The sequence below is a fragment of the Leopardus geoffroyi genome, chromosome D4 (assembly GCF_018350155.1).
Source record: "Leopardus geoffroyi isolate Oge1 chromosome D4, O.geoffroyi_Oge1_pat1.0, whole genome shotgun sequence".
In the NCBI taxonomy this organism is placed as follows: Eukaryota; Metazoa; Chordata; class Mammalia; order Carnivora; family Felidae; genus Leopardus; species Leopardus geoffroyi.
Window position 1 is genome coordinate 56,687,492 of NC_059342.1, and position 21,860 is coordinate 56,709,351.

The following is a 21,860-nucleotide window of genomic DNA, read 5'->3' on the forward strand; positions in this document are numbered from 1 at the left end:
GGGCATATGGACACTCACTGCTGGCTGTTGAGCCTTTCCTCACATATTTATTCATTTTCTAGACAAATATTTATTGAGCGACTATTTTGTGCCAGGCAGTATACTGGACACCAGGGAGACAGTGGAAACCAAAATAGGCATCATCCCTATCCAGGAAGGCTGACAAACTATCAGTTATAACTCAGTGTGATGAGTACTGCAAGGGGAGAGGAGCAGGGCTCTCTGAAGACTTGGGATGAAGGGAGGCTACCCAACCCAGCCTAGAGTCAAGGAAGGCCTCATGGAGAAAGAGTCATTAAGAACCAGATGGGAAGGTAGGTGAGCCAATGAGAGAGAAGAGTGTTCCTGACAGAGGGAATGGCATGGCTGTTTGGGTACTTTCCCCCCAGATAGTAGAGCTGGGCCTCTTCCTGCCCCTGGCCATGAGAGCTGGTTCTTGATAAGCCCCTTCCCGCCCTGGTGAAACCTGATCCCTGAGATATCTGGATACTTTGCCTTGGAGAGCAAAGACTGGGAGGCGTGAAAGAGTTTGGCTCAATCATTGAACAGACACAAGTTTGAGTGTCACAGGGCTGTGAAGAGACATGAGGTGGGGGCCCTGATTGTGGGAGTTGATCCTGAAAACCCAAGGTATTAAGTAGGAGTCCATGAAAAGATTGCTTAGGTTGCAGAGTGAAAATTAGATCTTGCCATTCCATCTCCCTATTTCCTATCCTGGTCCTCTTGGACAGAAAATAAACAGCAAACAGACAGATCCATGGGTACCAGTTGGGCTTTATTGGAAGCATTGCAGTCTGGGTGTGGAGGAGAAGATGTGCTCCTGCCACACTCATGCCTGCTCACACTCACACTCACATTGACACTGCAGGCCCTGTCCCAGCTGGGTCAGGTCTGGTACAGAGTTGCTGGAGGCCTGATCCTCCCTTTTGGTCCTTGGTTCCCCAGGGCTGCAGTGATTCATATCCCCTCACTCAGACACACGGCTCCCTCTGGGGCTGTCATGGGTTAACTGCTGTGGCGCTTATTCTAGGGGAGGAAGAAGAGTCAAGGTCATGGGCTGGGGTCTTGGGCAAGGACTCTGAGGGAGGAGGCAGGGCTGGGGAGGGCTGGGCTTGCCTTTGCAGTGTTCTTCTGCAGTCTCCGGATGATGCGGTCCACCCAGGGCTGGTCTGGGGGTGCACAGAGCTGGTGACCTCTCAGTGTGGTGAACCTACAGTCACAGGTCAGTTATCAGAAACAGTGGAGCCCTGGAACCCAGATCTCTGGTAGGCCCTGGTGTGAGGGGCAGGAAGATGTGGGGACCACATCTGGGAACCAGTATCAGGCGCTTACTTGAAGAGGTTGGGCTTGGCAAGGAGAAGAGAGATAAGATGGTGGGGGTATCACCAATGGCTGATGGGGGAGAGGAGGATGAGGCTAGACAAGTTCCTCCCCACAACTCACACGACAGCAGGCACTCTACAGCCATCCTTGATGAGGAGGTAATGAAAGGCCCGCACGATATTCCCAGGGATGGGGCGCTGGGTTACAGACAGGCAGCAGTCTTCAGCATCGTTGGCACCACCCAGAGCTGGGATATGGGAAAGAAAGTAGTGTCAGGGCATAGGGACCCTGAGGAAGGGAGGCCGTAGATAGCCCTACCTGAGGTTAAGGACACACGTCTGTGTGTGTAGGCAGCTAAATCAGTTATTCAGCTGGTATATGCCAATATGGCCCTAGTGGTTGCTAAATATATTGAAGTACTTCTAAGCTGTTTGGTAAACAACCACTGCCCTAGGGCTCATAAATGCCTTCCTGCTGCCCTGATCATCCCAACTTCTCTCCCAGTACCTCTCAACTGCTGCATCAATGAAGAGTTGATGCTGTTCACAGCACAGGGGTGGGGAGGGGAGGTGGGGAGTTGGGGGTGGGGAGTAGCAGGAGGCTGGGGTTAGAGGACTTGTGAATTGTTAAATATTTTGACTACTAGCCCTGTCTCCCATTCTCTCTCCTGTAAGCAGATATATACTGTTTTCTCCTGTCTGGGAAACTGAGGCAACAGGAAACAGGCTGCAGAGAGAAGGTAGCCATAGGCCTTGGGATACACCAAGAGATGGACAAACATTGGAATTCAGGGGCCCAGGTACTCACAGGCACACACACAGTCACACACACAGTGTTCAAGGAACCTCCGGATTCACCCAAACATGGAGACCTCATTCAGTGTCCCCACATCCAACATCAAATAGTCTGACATTTAGACACCCCCACCCCCTGTCCCCACCATAAGGCTTACCAGGAGAGGTCCAGAGAATCAGCAGGCTGAGGGCCAGTAGTGCAGCTGCAGGGGATGCCATGGAGGGTGAACAGAGGCAGACCAGCAGAGAGCGGGAGTGCGGGTGAATCTCTGGGTGTGTGCAAGAGTCTGTGTGACAGTGAAAGTTGGCTGGGAGTGGGAGGGAGCAATGGGAAGTGCACAGGAGTCCTTGTGGGATGTGAGCGGGTCTGGGAATGTGAGTGCGAAAGCCTGTGTGAGGCTGCGACTGCCTCCTATTTATGGCTTGGAACTTTCACTTTCCCTGCTCAGAAATTCCCCTCCACATCCATTCCGTGGATTCCCCTCTGCCCCCCTTTTTCTGATGGAACCTGACCCTGCCCTCCCTTTTCCCGCCTCAGTAGCTTCCCTGCTCTTCTGCTTTCTTTGGCTTCATCTCGGAGAAACTAAGCAGTCTGCAATCTCGCCAAGAGAAGGGACCTTGCAATGTCAGCTCCAGATAGAGGTTCTCCATTATTGCATCAGTGGCATTTGCATCATTAACCATGGCTTTCAGTGGTGATAGTCAGGATTGGGGTGGGGTGCAGAGTGAGGAGTTGCATACCCTTCCCTAGCCTTATCCCTCATTTTCACTCTTGTCTCTGTGGTTATTCTCTCTGGTATGGGTGGTGGTGAGGAATGCTTCTCTGGTGCTCTCAGAACAACCATGGAGCCTGGGGTAGCCTCCTAGTGCCTGCCCATCCATTATCTGGGAACCAGTCCCTTCCTTGGGACAAGTATATTTGAAAGAGAATTTCCTTGGGAGGATGCCCAGCACCTATCCCACATCTCAGGCCTCTGGGATTCAACTTCTGGCTCAGCCAGCACTGCCCTTTTCTCTTTTACCATGTTCATATGTTTAACACTTGGGTCAACAGAACAGCTGGAGGGAGCCTGGCCTGGAATAGCCCCCTTCATCTTCCCTTCCTCTCAATCCTGGGAACCAAGAGGGGATTTTTAGGGAGAGGTACTGGTCAGCTCATATTCAAACAATCCCCAAATTTCAAGGAATCAACAGATGGAGCAGGGGACAAGTGATTTCCCATCTTTATGAGAAAGACCAGAGATAGATGAGAAGAGAAGGACTCAAAAGGGAAATTAATATGGGAACACCCATTCAAAGATCCCACTGAAGTTTTAGACCCTCTTTTGGATTGGGGAGGTGTTTTCCTCATAAGTTTCTAACTTATCTTTCTTTCCATCCATTAGTAATAATAATAGTAACAGTATTTCTAATTGTTTACTACACGCTAGGCTCTCAATCAAGGACTTGATTTTACTAGCTTCCCCAACAAAAACTGTGAAGTAATTTTTATTATTATCATATTATTATTCTGTTTTACACATAAAGAAAATGAGGCTCAGAGCACAAGGTCACATGGCAAGTAGGTGTCTTGTACTTATGGGTCTTTTGCTCTAAGGTTTACACTCTTTACCACTATTGCACACTGCCCGTCTGCCAACTGTCCATTGATCATAGAACAGTACAGATGAGTGAGACTCTACAGATAGAATGCTTTGGCTGGGACTCAAATTCCATCACTTGCTAGCTGTGTCACCAAGTGCAAGTTCTCCTGTTCTTGTGTCTTTTATTTTTTTGAAGTCAGCGTTTTCATTTTTATTCTCAAATTTTTATTTAAATTCTAGTTAACATATAATATAATGTTGGTTTCAGGAGTAGAATTCAGTGATTCATCACTTACATATTAACACCTAGTGTTCATCGTAACAAATGCCCTCCTTAATACCCATTACCCGTTTAGTCCATCACTCCACCCACCTCTCTCCATCAACCCTCAGTTTGTTCTCTATTGTTAAGAGTCTCTTGTGGTTTGTTACCATCTCTCTCTCTCCCACCCCATATGCTCATCTGTTTTGTTTCTTAAATTCCACATATGAGTGAAATCATATGGTATTTGTCTTTCTCTGATTGACTTACTTCGCTTAGCATAATACACTCTAGCTCCACCCACATCATTGCAAATGGTAAGATTTCATTCTTTTTGATGGCTAAGTAATATTCCATTGTATACATATTTCACATCTTCTTTATCCATTCGTCAATCAGTGGACATTTGAGCTCTTTTGATAGTTTGGCTATTGTTGGTAATGCTGCTATAAACATCAGTGTGCAGGTACCCCTTCAAATCCGTATTTTTGTATCTTTTTGGTAAATACCTAGTAGTGCAATTGCTGGATCATAGGGTAGTTCTATTTTTAGTTTTTTTTTTTTTTAAATTTTTTTTTAACGTTTATTTATTTTTGGGACAGAGAGAGACAGAGCATAAACGGGGGAGGGGCAGAGAGAGAGGGAGACACAGAATCGGAAACAGGCTCCAGGCTCTGAGCCATCAGCCCAGAGCCTGACGCGGGGCTCGAACTCACGGACCGCGAGATCATGACCTGGCTGAAGTCGGACGCTTAACCGACTGCGCCACCCAGGCGCCCCTATTTTTAGTTTTTTGAGGAACCTCTATACGGTTTTCCAGAGTGGTTGGCTGCACCTGTTTGCATTCTCACCAACAGTGTAAGATGGTTCCCCTTTCTCCACATCCTGGCCAACATCTGTTGTTTCCTGAGTTGCTAATTTTAGCCATTCCTTTAGGTGTGAGGTGGTATCTCACCATGGTTTTGATTTGTATTTCCCTGATGATGAATGATGTTGAGCATCTTTTCATGTGTCTGTTAGCCATCTGGATGTCTTCTTTGGAAAAATGTCTATTCATGTCTTCTGCCCATTTCTTAACTGGATTATTTGCTTTTGGGTGTTGAGTTTGATAAGTTCTTTACAGATTTAAATACTAACCCTTTATCAGATGTGTCATTTGCAAATATCTATTCCCATTCTGTAGGCTGCCTTTTAGTTCTGTTGGTTGTTTCCTTTACTGTGCAGAAGCTTTTTATCTTGATGAAGTCGCAAAAGTTAATTTTTGCTTTTGTTTCCCTTTCCTCCAGCAATGTGTCTAGTAAGAAGCTGCAATGACTGAGGAGAAAGAAGTTGCTGCTTGTGTTCTCTTATAGGATTTTAATGGTTTCCTGTCTCACATTTAGGTCTTTAATCCATTTTGAATTTATTTTTGTGTATGGTGTAAGAAAGCGGTCCAGTTTCATTCTTCTGCATGTTGCTGTCCTGTTTGGAAAACTGTTTGTTGAAGAGTCTTTTTTTTTTTTTTCCATTGGATATTCTTTCCTGCTTTGTCGAAGTTTAGTTGACCATGTAGTTGTTCCTCCATAGGTGTTCCTGTGTCTTAATATCCTTCTGTGTAAAATAGGAATGGTGCTAGATCTACTCCTTAGGACTAAGTGAGGTAATGCAAATAATGTCCTTAGTTTAGAGGCTGGCTCGTAATAAACACTCATCAACTGTTAACTATTGTTGTTATTCTATCCTTCATTCAGATATATGTCAGTTCATCTATCTATTCGTTTTCCATTGATCTATGCATTCTTTTGCTTATGGTGGTTCGGATTATGCTCTGTCGTCCCACCCTCATCCACTCTCCACTCTTCTCTACCCTGCTCTGTTCTCTGGAAGGCTGACCTGTATAGACTGAATTGCCCTCCAGCTTCTGTTTTAGTTTGGTCCACAGGAGGCAGCTGCAGGAGATCAGTGGGTGGTAGGAGAGAGAGGTTAATTCCCCAGATCCTTCATTTTGCTGCAGTCCTGGCAGTGAATAATTTTCTTTCTGGTAGTTGTTCTCAAAGAGTGGTCTTCAGACAGCAGCCATCAGCCTCACCTGGGGGCTTGTTAGAAATGCAAATTCTGAAGTTCTATTCCAGACCTACTGGAATAATCTGTATTTTAACACACCTATAGGTGACTGATACATGCTGGAGTCTGAAAACCACTGATCTATAGTTATAGATCCTTTGGGGCTCCCTCCTCTCTATGGGTCTCTCTGTAAGGCTCCTGAAACACTGTTCCCTCTTCTTGCCCCTTCAGGCTTTGGTATGGTAATGGTTTCCCACTATTGCTAAACCCTGGGTGCCTCACTGTCCCATGTTGGTTTCTTAATCTCACCTCACCCCTTAAATAACTCCTTTATTAAAGTCTTTCTGGTTAAAATTTTTTGAGTGTGCCACCTGCCAGGATCCTGATTGATACAGTAAATGGTACTAGAAGAGATCCAAGGAAATAGATTCCCACAATGGGATTCTAGGATTGGGCTGCTCAAATGTTTGATGAGTCACAGATAATCCCTTTACATGGGTAAAGAAGACACTAAGTAATCTGAAGCACAAGAAACATCACAGTCACTTGGATTATCACCACTGAAGCATAGGGTGTAATGTTGGTGGAGGGCAAGGCATTAGGAGATAAAAATGACAGAGGTACTTAATTACTATGGCCACAAATGGGATTTCAAATGGTGATTACATATATAGTTGAATGGGCTGCCTGTTTGTGATAATGCTAGCAAAATTATATTAAAAAAAAAAAAAGGTGAGGGATGCCTGGGTGGTTTGGTTGGTTAAGCATCCAATTCTTCATTTGGGCTCAGGTCATGATTTCACAGTCCGTGAGATTGAGCCCTGTGTTAGGGATTCTCTCTCTCCCTCTTTCTCTGCCCCTCCCCTATTCTTGCACCCCACCCCTACCAAATAAATAAATAAACATTTTAAAAAAGGGTGAAAAGATACCATGAACTTCTTTTTTTTTCTTTTTAACTTATTTTCTTTTTTATTATAATTTTTAAAATTTACATCCAAATTAGCATATAGTGCAACAATGATTTCAGGAGTAGATTTCTTAGTGCCCCTTACCCATTTAACCCATCCCCCCTCCCACAACGCCTCCCGTAACCCTCAGTTTGTTCTCCATATTTATGAGTCTCTTCTGTTTTGTCCCCCTCCCTGTTTTTATATTATTTTTGTTTCCCTTCCCTTAAGTTCATCTGTTTTGTCTCTTAAAGTCCTCACATGAGTGAAGTCATATGATTTTTGTCTTTCTCTGACTGACTAATTTCACTTAGCATAATACCTTCCAGTTCCATCCACATAGTTGCAAATAACAAGATTTCATTCTTTTTGATTGCCGAGTAATACTCCATTGCATATATATACCACATCTTCTTTATCCATTCATCCGTTGATGGACATTTGGGCTCTTTCCATACTTTGGCTATTGTTGATAGTGCTGCTATAAACATGGGGGTGCATGTGTCCCTTCAAAACAGCACACCTGTATCCCGTGGTTAAATGCCTAGTAGTGCAATTGCTGGGTCGTAAGGTCGTTCTATTTTTAATTTTTTGAAGAACCTCCATACTGTTTTCCAGAGTGGCTGCACCAGCTTGCATTCCCAGATACCATGAACTTCTAACTCAAAGTATGGGTGGAGATCCAGATAAACTCTATGGAATTCTTAAGAAATATTTATTGTATGTGATCACATGACAGATGTGGCTGAGGATCAAGCCCAAGACCTGATTGTATGGGTTGTAGAGTTGTAACACCAGGTAAATGCACAACCTCACCACACCTGATGCTAGGGTGCTGTTGGAAAGGAGCAGGATTCTGAGACTTGTGATGAGGATGTTTGGACAGAGATGAACAGAGCTGATAATGTTTTTTGTTTTTTAAAAAAAATTATAATATTTTAATATTTTTTTAAGGTAAGCTTCATGCCCAGCACAGAGCCTAATGCAGAGCTTGAATTCATGATCCTGAGATCAAAACCTGAGCTGAGATCAAGAGTCAGACACTTAACTGAGTGAGCCAACCCAGCACCCCTAATTTTAAAAAATTTTTAAACGTAATCTCTATGCCCAACATGGGGCTCAAATTTACAACCTTGAGATCAAGAGTCACATGCTCTACCAACTTAGCTAGCCAAGTGCCCCTAAAGCTGATAATTTAATATCTTCAAATTCCTTTGAACATTTCTTGCTGGTAGAAGAACACTCTTCCTCCTCCTGCAAACCATGAATGACCTGGCCTTTATTCCATTAAAAACATGTTTTTAATAACTCCTAGGGTGGGGCGCCTGGGTGGCGCAGTCGGTTAAGCGTCCGACTTCAGCCAGGTCACGATCTCGCGGTCCGTGAGTTCGAGCCCCGCGTCGGGCTCTGGGCTGATGGCTCAGAGCCTGGAGCCTGTTTCCGATTCTGTGTCTCCCTCTCTCTCTGCCCCTCCCCCGTTCATGCTCTGTCTCTCTCTGTCCCAAAAAAAATAAATAAACGTTGAAAAAAAAAAAAAAAGAATGCTTTAAAAAAAAAAAAATAACTCCTAGGGCATGCATTTTTTTCTTCAAGACTTACCCTGACAACTCCTCATAGTCTCCAGGCCTACAGGGATATATAAGATGTGCTCTAAGAACAACAGCATGTATGCTGAAGGATTTGCAGGAACTTGAAACTCTATTGGGAGAATCTTGGGGACCAGTGAGGACAAATTTGTTGACATGGTGCCCTCACCCAAGAATTGTATTAGTTCTGCACCTGGGAGTGATATTAATAGTCTGTTGGGTTGGTTACTGGAAGTGTGGACTCAACAGTGGCCTTTGATCAATAAAGTTGAGATGTTAGAACCTCACTGACAAAAAACTTTGATGTGCATGTGATTTACATGGGAGTCTTATTAAACAGTAGATTCTGATTAAGTAGGTTTGGGGTGAAACCCAAGATGCTGCATTTCTTTTTTATTTTATTTTTATTTTTGAGAGAGAGAGAGAGAGAGGGAGAGAAAGAGTGCATGCACAAGCAGGGGAGGGGTGGGGAGGTGGGGACAGAGGATCTGGAGTGGGTTCCGAGATGATAGCAGTGACCCCAATGCAGGACTCACACTCATGGACCATGAGGTCATGGCTTAAGCCAAAGTTGGATGCTTAACTGACTGAGCCACCCAGGCACCCCCAAGATGCTGCATTTGTAACAAACTTCTAAGTGATGCTGATGCTACTGGTCCATAGACTATACTTTGAGGGGCAAAGTAGAGGAAGGACTGCAAAATTTGAGATGGGAATGTTGGAGTGCACTTGTTATGTACAACCACTAACTGTACACCTCTGAAGGGCTCCAAAAGATACTTCCTTCTCCAAGGCAATAAGAAAAGCTTAATGAAGGGAACAGTAACTTCTCTGAAAAGTACTATAGTGGCTTCTTTAGCAGTCAAGAGATGAGGATAGAAGATGCCTTCTTGGGACTGGAAAATCTTATTTCAAGGGGAATAATGGAATCCTTAAGTGGTAGAGGTCAGATGTGGGCACCTAACCATAAGCAATAAGGTAAATGAAATTACATATAAACTGTAAGGACAAGTTGGTAATTTATGTGCTTTGCCCACAGGGATCTGTGGTGCTAGCTAATTGATTATAGCATTCCTAGGGATGAAATAGATGGACAGCTTATTGATGTGCTACTTGACCTGTCTAAGTGGAAACATCTAAGTGGGCAAAAATTTGATCCAAATTGGACTGGGGATTTACAACCTTTTGCCTAGTTCCTCTACTTAAGTCAGTTTCCTAAACCAAAAGCCCTTTGATCGAGTGGGAGGTGGGAGGGCTTGAGTCTCTTTCACAGGTAGATTCTATACATCTTTCTCCTAGTTAGTGGTTCTCAAAGTGTGGTCCCTGGACCAACAGCATCTGCATCACCTGAGAACTTGCCAGAAATGCAAATTATTGGGCTCTGCCCCAACTTCATTGGATCAGCAACTCTGCAAATGGTTCAGCAGTCTGTACTTTAACAAGCCTTTCTTGTAATTCTGATGTATGCTAAAATTTGAGAGTCACTGCTCTAAGCCTTCTCTATAGAGAGATCTGTAGCCATTTTGCTAGGGTGAGTCTGAATGTAGAATAGGACATACTCAGACCTTTGGGGCATTATTAGATACTGTCTCAAGTTAATGCTAGTCTTAGGGACCCAAAATCCTACTGTGGTCTGCCAGATGGAGTGGAGGTTTATAGAGGTCAAGTTACAGGAGGATCTTAATACAGGTCTGTCTTACAGAGGGTCTCTAACACCTGTCCACATTATTTCCCTAGGTTCAGAATGTATAGTGGGAATAGGTATACTTAGTAATTATCCAAATGTCCACACTGATTCCTGTGTGAATAAGGAAAATTATAGTAGGAAAGACCAAGTGGAAGTCCTTTAAACTATACCTGCCCTATCACATTTCCCACTAAATAGTAAACTTAAAGTAATGCTATATTCCTAGAGAAATTGCATAGATTAGAGCACCTTCAAAGACCTAAGAGATGCCATAATGCCTGGCACAGAATATTACAGCTAATAATCTAGCACATGCCTTTTTTTCTATACCAGTCAATTAAAGACCATTGAAATCAGCTTCTTTTCTTAAAATATTTTTAATGTTTATTTATTTTTGAGAGACAGAGAGAGACAGAGACAGAGAGAGAGAGAGTGGGGGAGGGGCAGAGAGAGAGGGAGACACAGAATCTGAAGCAGGCTCCAAGCTCCCAGCTGTCGGCACAGAGCCCAACATGGGGCTCAAACCCACAAACTGTGAGATCATGACCTGAGCCGAAGTTGGATGCTTAACCGACTGAGCCACCCAGGCACCCTGAAATCAGTTTCTTTTCAATTAGAATGACAGGACTACACCATCACTGTCTTACCCCAGGGATGTATCAGCATTCCTGCTCTTTGTCATAAGAGCAGGACATCCCATAGAATATCAACTGTCATAATCTTGACATCCCATAGAATATCAACTGACGACATTATGCTTACTGTCTCTGGTGCACAAGAAATAACAGTCCCCTTAAATGCCTTAGTTAAGACCCATATGTGCCAGAGAGAGAGAAAGAAATCTTACAAAAATTCAGGATCCTGCCATATAGGTGAAGTTTCTCGGCTACTGTGGGTGGAGAGAAGCTGAAAAACGGTGGCCTGTGGTGTGTTGTAACTTCACCATGAAGAAAGAGACACAATACTTAAAGGGAAGTTTAGATTTTGGAGGCAACATATGTTATATTTAGGTGTACTGCTGTAAAATATTTACTGGATATGACATAAAGCTGATGATTTTGAATGAAGCCCAGAGCAAGGAGGGCTCAGCAGCAGGTCCAGTTTCCAGGAAAGTTGCGCTGCTACTTGGGTGTTATGACTCATAAATCCAATGAACTTCAGATTTTCTGTGGCAGAAAAAGGGTGCTGTAGGAGCTCCAATAGGAGAATTACAGCAAAGACCCTTAGGGTGTTGGAGTAAGGCCACACCTCTTTTGCTAATGATTATTTTCTATTTGAAAATAGTTCCTGATTTGCCACTGGGCCTGGGTGAACACTCAGACTCTAGTTCACTCGGTGACAATGTGGCCTAAGGGTGTTATCTATAGCAAACCATATAGTTGGATGTGCACAGCAGCATCATTCCATTGTTAAATGGCCATTGTACATATGAGATCAGGCCTTACAAATTTCAGAAGGCAAGAGTAAAAGCATGGGTAGGTGGCTCAGATTCCTACTTGTATTGTTTCTTCTTCTGATTACACTTATACCTTTAAGAAGAAGTTTTCTACAGTTAACAGAGGGAAAAAATGCATGGTCTTGATGTTTAGATGGGTCTCTAAGGTATGCTGGCATCCGTCAGAAGTAGACAGTTGCTTACATTCAGAGGTGGCCTTGAAAGACACTGGTGAAGGGAATTCCTCTCAGTGGGCAGAATTTCAGGCAGTACTTTGAATGTCAACATTGTTGGGAAGTAGAGACAGCCTGAGGTTTGGAGGTATACTAATTCACATGCAGTGGCTGCCTACAATAACCCTGCCCTCACCTTTGTGAATGGTTCCTTCACTAAAATTTTTTTCCATTAAGCCTTTCTGGGCATGCCATTTGTTTCCCGCCAAGATCCTGAATGATACAAGAGTATAGTGCAGAGGGAGCATAATAGGGTTCAGTGAAATTTCATTACTGTCTGCCTGGAATGCCTGTTGAGAAAGACCTTGAGAATCAGCAGGAAAGAGTAAAATAACAAAATAATAATAAACAAGGGATTTGTAACACATTCATTCAATAAATATTTATTGAGGGCCCCCTATGTTCCAGACACTGTTCTTGGCACTGGGATATGGCAGTAAACAAAACAGATGGATGTTTCTGCTCTTGCAGAGTTTTTATTCTAATGAAGGAGACAGGCAATAAGAAAACACGAAAAATGTATATACTTCAGAGGACAGTAAGTGCTATGAAGAAAAATAAAGAAGGCCAGAGGGATAGGGAGTATTGGGGAGTGTGGTCAGGGAAAACTTTGGTGACAACATGTGAACAGAAAGCTGATGTGAAGAAGGTGAGGGAAAGAGCCATTCAGAGATCTGGGGAAGATGTTCTAGGCAAAGAAAATAGCAAGTGTGAAGATTTTGAGGTGAGAGTATGTTTGAGGAATAGAAAGGAGGCCAATGTTATGGGAGGGAAGTGAGCAAAGAGTGGTGGGAGATATAGTCAGATATTAATATGGGCCAAATAATTAAGGCTTTGTAGGCCATTGTAGGGTTTATGTTTTATTTTGAGTGAGATGGGGAACGATTGGAGGGTTTTAAATGGAGGTGTGACATGATCTGATATGTTTTAAAGTCTCCTTCTGGCTGTCGGATCAAAGTAGTGCAAGAATGGAAGCAGGGAGACCAGGTCAGAGGCTATTGCAATAATTGAGGAGGACACAATGTTAGTGGGAGTTGGTGAGAAGTGATTAGATTCTGGAAATATTTTGAAGGTAAAGTCATGGGCTTTGGTGCGGGGTTCAGCATACAATGTGAGAGGAAAGAAGAGGCAAGAATATTGCAATATTTTTGGCTTGAGCAATGTGATGGATGGAGTTGCATTTACCAAGATGTGGATGACTACAGAGGAGTGGGTGTGTGGGAAGATCAGGGTCCTGGTTTGACTTGTTAGGATGAAGCAGCATTTTGGATATATAAGTGGAGATGTTAAGTAGGCAGCTGGTAATGTCAGTTTCAAGTTCAGGGGAGAAATTTTAGCTGAAAATACAAATTTGGGAGCATATGGATGGTATGATAGGCCATAAGACATTGAGATCTCCAAGGGAGTGAGCGTAGGTAGAAGAGGTTCATGTTCCAAGTCCTGAAGCTCCCCAACATCGACAGATCAGGGATATGAAGAGGAATCAGGGAAGGAGGGGTGCTGTCAGGGTGTTACGATGGTACCCACTTTCATGGCAAACAGGGAAAGGACACAGGGTCCGTGGGTGGAAGGCTTAAGCACCAACTCCCTAGCCCGTTGGTTTAGATGATCCAATGGGGGTGGAAGTGGGGGATTGGATGCCAAGCAGGTGGGTTTAAAACAGTTCCTGATCACATACACAGAACTCTAAGTGGGCTACATGCTTCACCTAGTTCACCCACTTCCCAGCCAGGTTGCTTTTGTGTGAGCCCTGGACAAATCTTACAGCTCAGGGCAGCTTTTCCAGCCTATACCCACACTCCTCCAAGGAGCCCACACGGACTTCATGCTTCCTGGTTTGACCATATCCACACCTCAGGAATCACAGAACTTGGATAGTGGGCCATAGCTGTTGGGACAGGGAAGGGAGCAGCTGTGCCTGGGAAGTCAACCAAGTCCATGGTAGGGGAGTTAATGATTGTGGGGAGAGGACCTCGACTAGATGCTTAGTGTTTGTTGAATGAATGAATGTGTGTATCCCAAGCTGTGTCCCTGGAGCTGTGCTTGACTGATGTGCTTGTCGTGTGTGTGTGTGTGTGTGTGTGTGTGTGTGTGTGTGTGTATGTGTGTACCTGAGGTGCCCATCCTGTGTGTGGGCCTCCCCACGCCTACCTCGCGCAGTTAGTGGTGTATGTGGCTGTGTGTCTCCTCTCCCAGGCCTGCAGAGGGCGCCCCAGCCTGGGAAGGGAGGCTCTCGAGTGGGGCGGGGCTCTGAAGGAGAGGTGTAGGGAAGCTGTGGTTGGCTAGGGGTATTATAGCAGGGGCGGGGGCGGGGGGGCGGAGAGGCCCTGACCCAGAGGGCTCCTCAGAGAGGCGGGGAAGGGCGTTGGGCCCAAAGTTCCTAGGCCGGGGCCGACTTCTGGCGCTCTCCTTGCTCCAGGCACCCGTGGGCCCCCGAAGCCGGAGGTCCCGGACAACGGGCCGGATACGCGGAGGGGAGACTTGGACTGTAAGTGGGACCACACCCCCGGGGGCCTGGGGCCAGCGTGGGCCTCAGATGCCCCCCCGGGTGGCCATTACCCCAGGTTTAGAACAACGGCCCTCCCCCCAAATCCCCGCCACTCAGGCCCCCGAACTCGTCTATACACAGCTCGCTGGCAGAGACGCGTGGGCGGGCGAAGGCCTGTGTTTGTCTACAAATATTTATCTCCCTCACTCCCACTCCAACATACCCTGAGTCCAAGGCACTAACGTAGAAGACGAAATAATGTTTGCCTTAAAGGCTACAGGAAGTTCACATCACCTCTGGCACTTCCTTCACAGAATAACCTGCACCCGATTGATTCCTTACACCGCATAATTACGGTGCTAACCCTAAAAAAGGGTTTCTTTGTTCAGTGAAGGTTTATTGAGAGCCTAACTGTGCCGGCGTGAGGCTCGGCGCCAGAGGATGAAGGCCTTTAACATGGATATGAGCGGAAAAGGAATTTATACTATTCGTCATTGGACACAGGAAAACGCCAGACCTCTGGCCTATCATGAGACACATTTGAGGACAAGTAATAAAAAAAAAATCTTTCTGGTCCCAGAAAGATAAAGGAAATGAAAACAAAATTCAGCCCACAAACCTGCTGTTTGCATGTAGCCGATCGAGGACCGTGGTGACGATGCTGCCTCCTGGTGGCGGAACGGGGCAACGCAGTTGTCACAGTCAAGTGGAGTTTCACAGGGTGGGAGTGGTGGTGGCAGTGACGGCGTGGATTCTGAACCGAAATTGGCTCTGGCTGCCCAGGTGGTCAATAGTGGAGTTTCGTTCTCTTAATATTAGATTGAAATTTATTATGACCACAGTTCCATAGCTCTAAAGCGAAAGTCTTCAAGAACATGGCATCAGAGTTTCCCTGGGGTGTTTAGGTTTGTCACCACCGAGAAAGGGATGTCCTGAAGAAAACAAAGTCTTCAGCTTCTTTTCATAGCTAATACATTCTCTGCAGGTGGAACTGTAAACACCAATAGAAGAATTAAAAATATAGGTGTTAGAAAAAGACGCTTGGCAACGTAAGCATTTATGAAAATGGTAACTCATTAGTCAAGACTGATGCCAAAGGATAGAAGCATTGATGAATTTCATAAAACAACACAGCATCATTTTGACCCAAAATACAAGGAAAAATAGCACCTGGATGTGGGAAAGAGAAAGAACTTCACAAAAGAGGCCAGTGAAGCTGAAGGCGTTTTCACAGGTAAATGCTTAAAGCCAGGAAACAAATTAATTTTGAGTTTCATAAATAGTAAGTGTGGGCCCAGTCCCTCTGACCTTCCTGTGCCCTAATGCAAGGTACAGATGCCAAGTGTGTTAGTGGTGCTGTGCTGGTAGCTCTATATTGTTCCATTTTTAATTTTTGAAAGGAATATATCAAAAGAAAGGCTCTGTCATTGGTGATCATGACCCTCTAAAGGCTTGGGTTGATGAGGAAAGAATGAAATAGTGGCTAGCCAGAGTATGGCCCAAGTATTGTGGGAGGTGTGGTTGAGAAATCTGATTGCTTAGTTTGGAATTAGTTTCAGGTTCATATTACTGAGCTTAAGATGTTTTTAGGAGGTCTCACTAGCTCTGGACAGGGTTAAGGATATGGGATACAAACCCCTTACATTTGAATTTTTTTTTTTAACGTTTATTTATTTTTGAGACAGAGAGAGACAGAGCATGAACGGGGGAGGGTCAGAGAGAGGGAGACACAGAATCTGAAACAGGCTCCAGGCTCTGAGCGGTCAGCACAGAGCCCAACGCGGGGCTCGAACTCACTTACCGCGAGATCATGACCTGAGCCGAAGTCAGCCGCTCAACCGACTGAACCACCCAGGCGCCCCCAAACCCCTTACATTTGTATCAAAGTGGTCCTGAAAGAAAGGAGGGCCAGGGGAAATGGGAGGCTTCTAATTCCCAGGCAACTCTGACAAGAAGGAGCTGGCCCATCATTTCATAAGTGTGTGTGTTATTTCATGGGAGAGATAGTGACAAGATCATTTAAAAACATGGTATTAGTAATTTTCTGAATGGTCCTGAGGATGACTTATTGTTAGCAGAAAGTTTTAAAGCAATAGACCCATTTAAAAAATATATATATATTTTTTACGTTTATTCACTTTTTGAGAGACAGAGACAGAGTGTGAGCAGGGCAGGGGCAGAGAAAGAGGGAGACACACAATCCAAAGCAGGCTCCAGGCTCTGAGCTGTCAGCACAGAGCCCGATGTAGGGCTTGAACTCATGAACTGGGAGATCATGACCTGAGCTGACGTTGGACACTTAACTGACTGAGCCTCCCAGGTGTCCCGCAATAGACCCAGTTTTAAACCAATGAAATGTTTTAGTGCTTTAGTGTTAAAGGAAAACTCTGGATTCCAGGGATTACAGTGGCTTTTCATGATTGAGGGGATGATGATTTTGTAAATTTGGGGGATGTTTGCTCTTTAGAATTTTTTTTCTTCTTTTACATTCCTAGTAGAAGCCATTGTCTCCCTATTGAACACAGGTATACTACTATTCAGTAAAATATTTATTTTTACATATGCATGAGCAAGGCATTGGAAGTCCTTCAAATTTATAATTTTATTGTATGCTTTGTACTTGTTTTTATGGAAATATTTCCTTGTCTAAGCAGCAGTCTTTTGGAAATTTACCTTCATCTCCTCTCCCATTTCTGTCCTTTACACACATACACACACACAAAAACATTTACTGTACTTCAGGAAGAAGTAGAAATAAATGCATGTGTTTAATTTGCCATCTTTACCCTGAACTCCTACTAGTCTTTGAATTTAATGCTGTTGATCTTTTCCTTTATGGTTTGTGTTTTATGGTTTTAATCTTTTTGTCTTGGTTTGGTTTTGGTTTTACATCTTAAGCTCTTTCTATCTCAAGGTTATAAACACACGTATCTATAGTTTCCTCTATTACATATATTTTAAACATTGGGTCTTTCATTCATTTCATATGATGAAACATTGAAAAGTATTGAGTTTATGATAGTGACAAGATAGAGGTGTTTTAAAAATGGTAGAGAAATTAGAACTTAGAAAAAACCCCAAAAGGCAAGTGGCAAAGGAAAAGTAAGCCAAGTACACTACTGTGCTATGCAGTGAACAATTACATGGTGATAATAATGTAAACTCTGATCATGACCTAAATATAGTGGTATGACTATATTTAGAAGACAGGGTGACAGAAAAGGAGGGTTGGTAAGAGTTAATTCCCCATTTTTTATAATAGGAAGCCAATTGGCAACGTTTAAATAGATAAACCGAGAAACAGAAGTGTGAGCAAAGTATTTAGATGTATGGCACTAACTCCTAGAAGAAGTAGCTTAAGAGTTAAAATTTGCAGGAAGTGGGGCACCTGGGTGGCTCAGTCCGTTGAGCATCTGACTTCAGCTCAGGTCATGATCTTGTGGTTCAAGAGTTTGAGCCCTGCATTGGGCCCACTGCTATCAGCTCAGAGCCCGCTTTGAATCCTCTGTCCACCCCCACCTCTCTGCCCCGCCTCTGCTCATTCTCTCTTTCTCTCTCTCTCTCTCAAAAATGAATAAAAACATTTAAAAAATTCGTAGGAAATGGTTTTCAAAAGTTTTTTGATATTTTGAAAAGCCATGACTATTACTTAATTTTTTTTTTAATTATGCATCTTAAGAAAAAAGAAAGAACAAGATAACGTCAAAGATGAAGGCAGATAAGGAGAGTGGCCACTCGTTTTCTGATGGAATAAGGAATATATTGCATGCCTGCTCAGGGCAGGGTTTGAGGCACAGATGAGGCATAGATAATTAGCAGGATAATTTAGCGAAATATGAAGTTCTGCTTATGTGTTTCCTTTCACTCCGGAGCAACCTCGAGTTTTGGCATGGCTAAGAATAGAGGCATCCTGATGTCAAAGGCCCTTCTGCTTTTGTAAAAGTCGGAAGCACACCTGGGAAGAGGTTATGCCCCGGAGGGACTGGGGAGAGGAAGGATTTTGAAGAAAGGTCTTTCTGACTGGGAGGGAATTGGTGTGTACGTCCAGCAATGGGCTGTAATCCCTGGCTGTGTTGAAGCAAGTGTCAGCATCTGAGTGAATGGCTCTGTGGGGGTGTCATGGGAAGCCAGGTTCAAGCCCAGAGGCTTTTATAGCTGAGTTCCCGTGTCTCTAATGTGGCACAGAGCTAAGAGTTTGAGAAGCCAGCACCTGAAGAGTCATACCTGCTAGTACCACAAGGGCCTTAGCATTTACTGGTAAGACTGATGTCCAGTGATGGGATGGTGTGGGGAGCAGATAGGAAGCCTCTTCTGTGCCTTGATGTTTCTATGACCTTTGCACAGCCCTTGGCAAGTGGGATCTCCAGACTTCCTGATGTTGAATTCCTCATTAGCACTCCAGTGCAGGGGCTTGGAGTAGGATTAAGTTCATTGAAAGAACATTTTAAAATGCAGTAATTCTTGTGGCACCTGGGTGGCTCAGTTGGTTGAGTGTCCGACTTCAGCTTAGGTCATGATCTCATGATTTGTGGGTTCGAGCCCCACACTGCGGTTCTGACTACGCAGAGCCTGCTTCGGATCCTCTGTCTCCATCTCTCTCTGCCCCTCCCCTGGTCATGTTCTCTCAAAAATAATTAAAACACACACACACACACACACACACACACACACAAATGCAGTAATTCTTGCATATCTGAATTTTCAGACTAAGATCACACCTGCTGCACGAGGATAGGTAGGAAGAGCCCCCATCTTCGCCCGTTGCAGGAGGACCAGGCAGCACTTACTTTAATGACTTTATGATAAGTAGTAAATGATGTGGTGTGCTCAGGCTCCCACGGAAGGAAAAGGTGGTGGGGCAGTCACCTCTAGCTTCTCGCCCCTCACCCAGGATCTATTCCCTTCTTTCCCACATGGCCTGGCTCCCCAATGGTTTTCCCTCTCCCTATATATGGGGATAAAAGAGGCAATGAGGGGATCTCTGCTCTGGGGAGGAAGAGGTAGAGAAGAGCCAGGCCAGAGTCTTCTTAGAGAGGACACTGATTTGCATTTGAATTCTGGGGTTCTAAATACCTGCCACAGGAGACTTAGTCCTTGGTCTCAGAGGTTAAAGGGGCTAAAGTACCCTAGGGAGAAAGGGAAGGAGAGAAGGCTTTCCCACCTGGGAGGGAGCTTAGGGAGTCAAGAAGCCCAGATAGGAATAGAGAAGCACACAGCTCCATTAAACAAAGAGAGACCCAGCTTCACTGATGAGGGCAGGAGTGTGTGGGTATTTGGGAAGGGATGGGGGCTCTGCAGGGGTCCCAGGGCCGGAACTGTGCATAGGGTAGGTTTTAGTAGAACTTGTGTTTGCCTGTGTTACAGGCAGGCCCAGGTTCCATTCTCCCTTCTGGGGACCCTCCCAAAGAAGTCCTTGGACCTTCGTATTCAGAGGACCCCAGGGAAAGTGGTGGCAGTCCCAGGCAGAGCTAGGAAAAGATCTGGAGGTCACTCCTGAAGTGATAGCATGCTGGACATAACCAGGGAAGGGCCCTCTTCAGGGTCTCAGAGGCCTGCAGAGCTTTTGGCAATGTGTGCTCTTGGTCCACCATCTCTCACTGACAGGGATTTCTCAGAGACCGGGAGCGGCCCAGATCCCTCTACTGCCAGGGTAACTGGGAGGCAAGGAAACTCTTGGGATAGGTGAGAAAATAGAATTTTCCAGGTCAAGTTCTTGGCTGGGACCAGAGTGTGTGACCCCACCCTGTAGTGACACTGGCTTCCCCATTGACGCAAACACACAGGAACAGATACTTGGGTGGGAGGCTGGAACAGGTTTTTATTGTTAGGTATAAATTGTATTTACAAGAAAGCAGTAGGGTGCAGTGGGAGTAGGGTCAGGTCCAGTATCCTGGGTGACCTTTTCTCAGAGGGGACAGTCCTGCTGCCTCCTCTCACACTTCCTGGGAGACTCTCCCTCCTCTGCCTTTCTGGGTCTGGCCTGGTGTGGGCAACGTAGCCATGCAGGGTAGGGCTGGGTATACAGATGGGATGGTTGAAGCAGGAGAAGGGGTGAGGCAAGGCCAGCATGAGGTGGCTGCTCTGCGGCCCCTGAGTCTACCCCCTCTCCTAGCCCACTTCTTGCTCCTTGGATTGGGGCTCCAAGCCCCAGTGAGGCTGGTGGGGGCCTCCTGGGCTCCAGGCTGGTTACTGGGCTATGACCCTTTTGGGGTCTGTGGCTGTTCAGTCCTGGGAGGGCAGAAGAGGGGTTTGAGGGGCTGATCAGGGCTCCCCTTCACTTCCCTCCCACTGTCCCTCTAGCTTCCTCACCTCTTACAGCCTTTGGAGCCCTTTCCCTTCTTGCCAGACTTGGGGGCTCCTTTGTCCCTCTTACAGCCCTGGACTTGTTTCCGTGGGGCTGGTGGCTTGTCCAGACGTTGCATCAGCTGCTGCACCCAGGTCTCTTTAGGGTCTGCGCATAGCTCTGGCTGAGAGCGCTTCCGAGGTGAAAACCTGGGGGTTGGGCATTAGCAAGCCTGTCCTAGTTTTGCCCGCCATGCCCTCCCCACTCAGCTGCACCCACCTTCTTGCACCCACTCACAGGATAGCTGAGATGGGGCAGCCCCTGCTTGGCTCCTGCTTCCGGTAGCTGCGGACAACCTGGGCGGGAATCTTCCTTAGGCTGTACTTGAGGCAACAATCCTGCGCCCCTCCATCACTGCCTGCAGGGTGGGGTTTACAGGGAGCCGGGGCTCCTGGTAGGCTCCCACCCGCGCCTCCCCTTCTCCCCATCCTAGGCAACTCCCTCTTTGATACCTTGGGTCCAGGGGATGCAGAAGGCCAGGACCAGGACAAGGAGGCTCAGAGCCAATGACTGAGCCATGGCTGTGGTAGAAGGTGAGTGTGAGGCCAGAGCGGTAGGCGAGGTGGACAGCTGCAAGTTGGGGGTCCGTGTGTCAGCTAGGACTGGTCTGCTGCCTATTTATGCAGGCAGACACTTTCACTTCCTCCATCCCCAGCCACTCTGTCCATGCAAGAATAGGGATCTCCCTCCTTTTCCTTCCTGAAAGGCTGCCTCACTAGTATGCGGAAACGAAAACTTCACACAGCCCATCGGATCCCAAGCCTCCTGAGTCTATCTCCTCAATATCAATTGAATCTGTCCAGCCCTTTTTCTACCTTTGGCCACTGTTTTGGTCCAGGCTTCACTGTGTCTCTCCTGGAACACTATGATTGCCTCTTCACTGCATTTTAGGTTCCATATTCTCCCCATTCTTCCACAGGCTGAGGACTGTTGCTTCCTAAAATGTGCATTTGATTTTTGGATTGTAAGAGTACCTTTTTTTTTTTTTTTTAAAGTAGGCTTGATGCTTAGTGTGGAGCCCAATGTGGGACTTGAACTCACAACCCTGAGATCAAGACCTGAGCTGAGATTGAGAGTCGGACACTTAACTGACTGAGCCACCCCAAAGATATTTCTTTTAAGTATTATTTATTTAA

The 21,860-nt window shown here is 45.4% G+C and overlaps 2 protein-coding genes and 1 long non-coding RNA gene across 4 annotated transcripts in view; 1 reads left to right on the forward strand and 2 right to left on the reverse strand.

Annotated features, from left to right (window-relative positions):
• Positions 1-756: 756 nt before the first annotated feature.
• On the reverse strand, positions 757-2,569 carry CCL19 (C-C motif chemokine ligand 19). Its single transcript, XM_045468635.1, has 4 exons — positions 2,276-2,569; positions 1,444-1,570; positions 1,117-1,210; positions 757-1,026 (listed from the first exon to the last, which is right to left on the reverse strand). Exons 1-4 carry the CDS (start codon positions 2,334-2,336, stop codon positions 1,006-1,008), a joined length of 303 nt encoding a protein of 100 aa, XP_045324591.1. The 5' UTR covers positions 2,337-2,569; the 3' UTR covers positions 757-1,005.
• An 11,655-nt stretch (positions 2,570-14,224) lies between these two features.
• Positions 14,225-21,860, forward strand: part of LOC123593089 — a 179,505-nt gene continuing 171,869 nt past the window's right edge. For both annotated transcript variants that reach the window (XR_006710114.1, XR_006710111.1), the window contains exon 1: positions 14,225-15,615. This is a non-coding gene — a long non-coding RNA (uncharacterized LOC123593089). The remainder of the gene's footprint in view (positions 15,616-21,860) is intronic.
• On the reverse strand, positions 20,180-21,335 carry CCL21 (C-C motif chemokine ligand 21). Its single transcript, XM_045468633.1, has 4 exons — positions 21,177-21,335; positions 20,962-21,082; positions 20,691-20,873; positions 20,180-20,609 (listed from the first exon to the last, which is right to left on the reverse strand). The coding sequence occupies exons 1-4, from the start codon at positions 21,241-21,243 to the stop codon at positions 20,576-20,578; spliced, it is 405 nt and encodes a 134-aa protein (XP_045324589.1). The 5' UTR covers positions 21,244-21,335; the 3' UTR covers positions 20,180-20,575.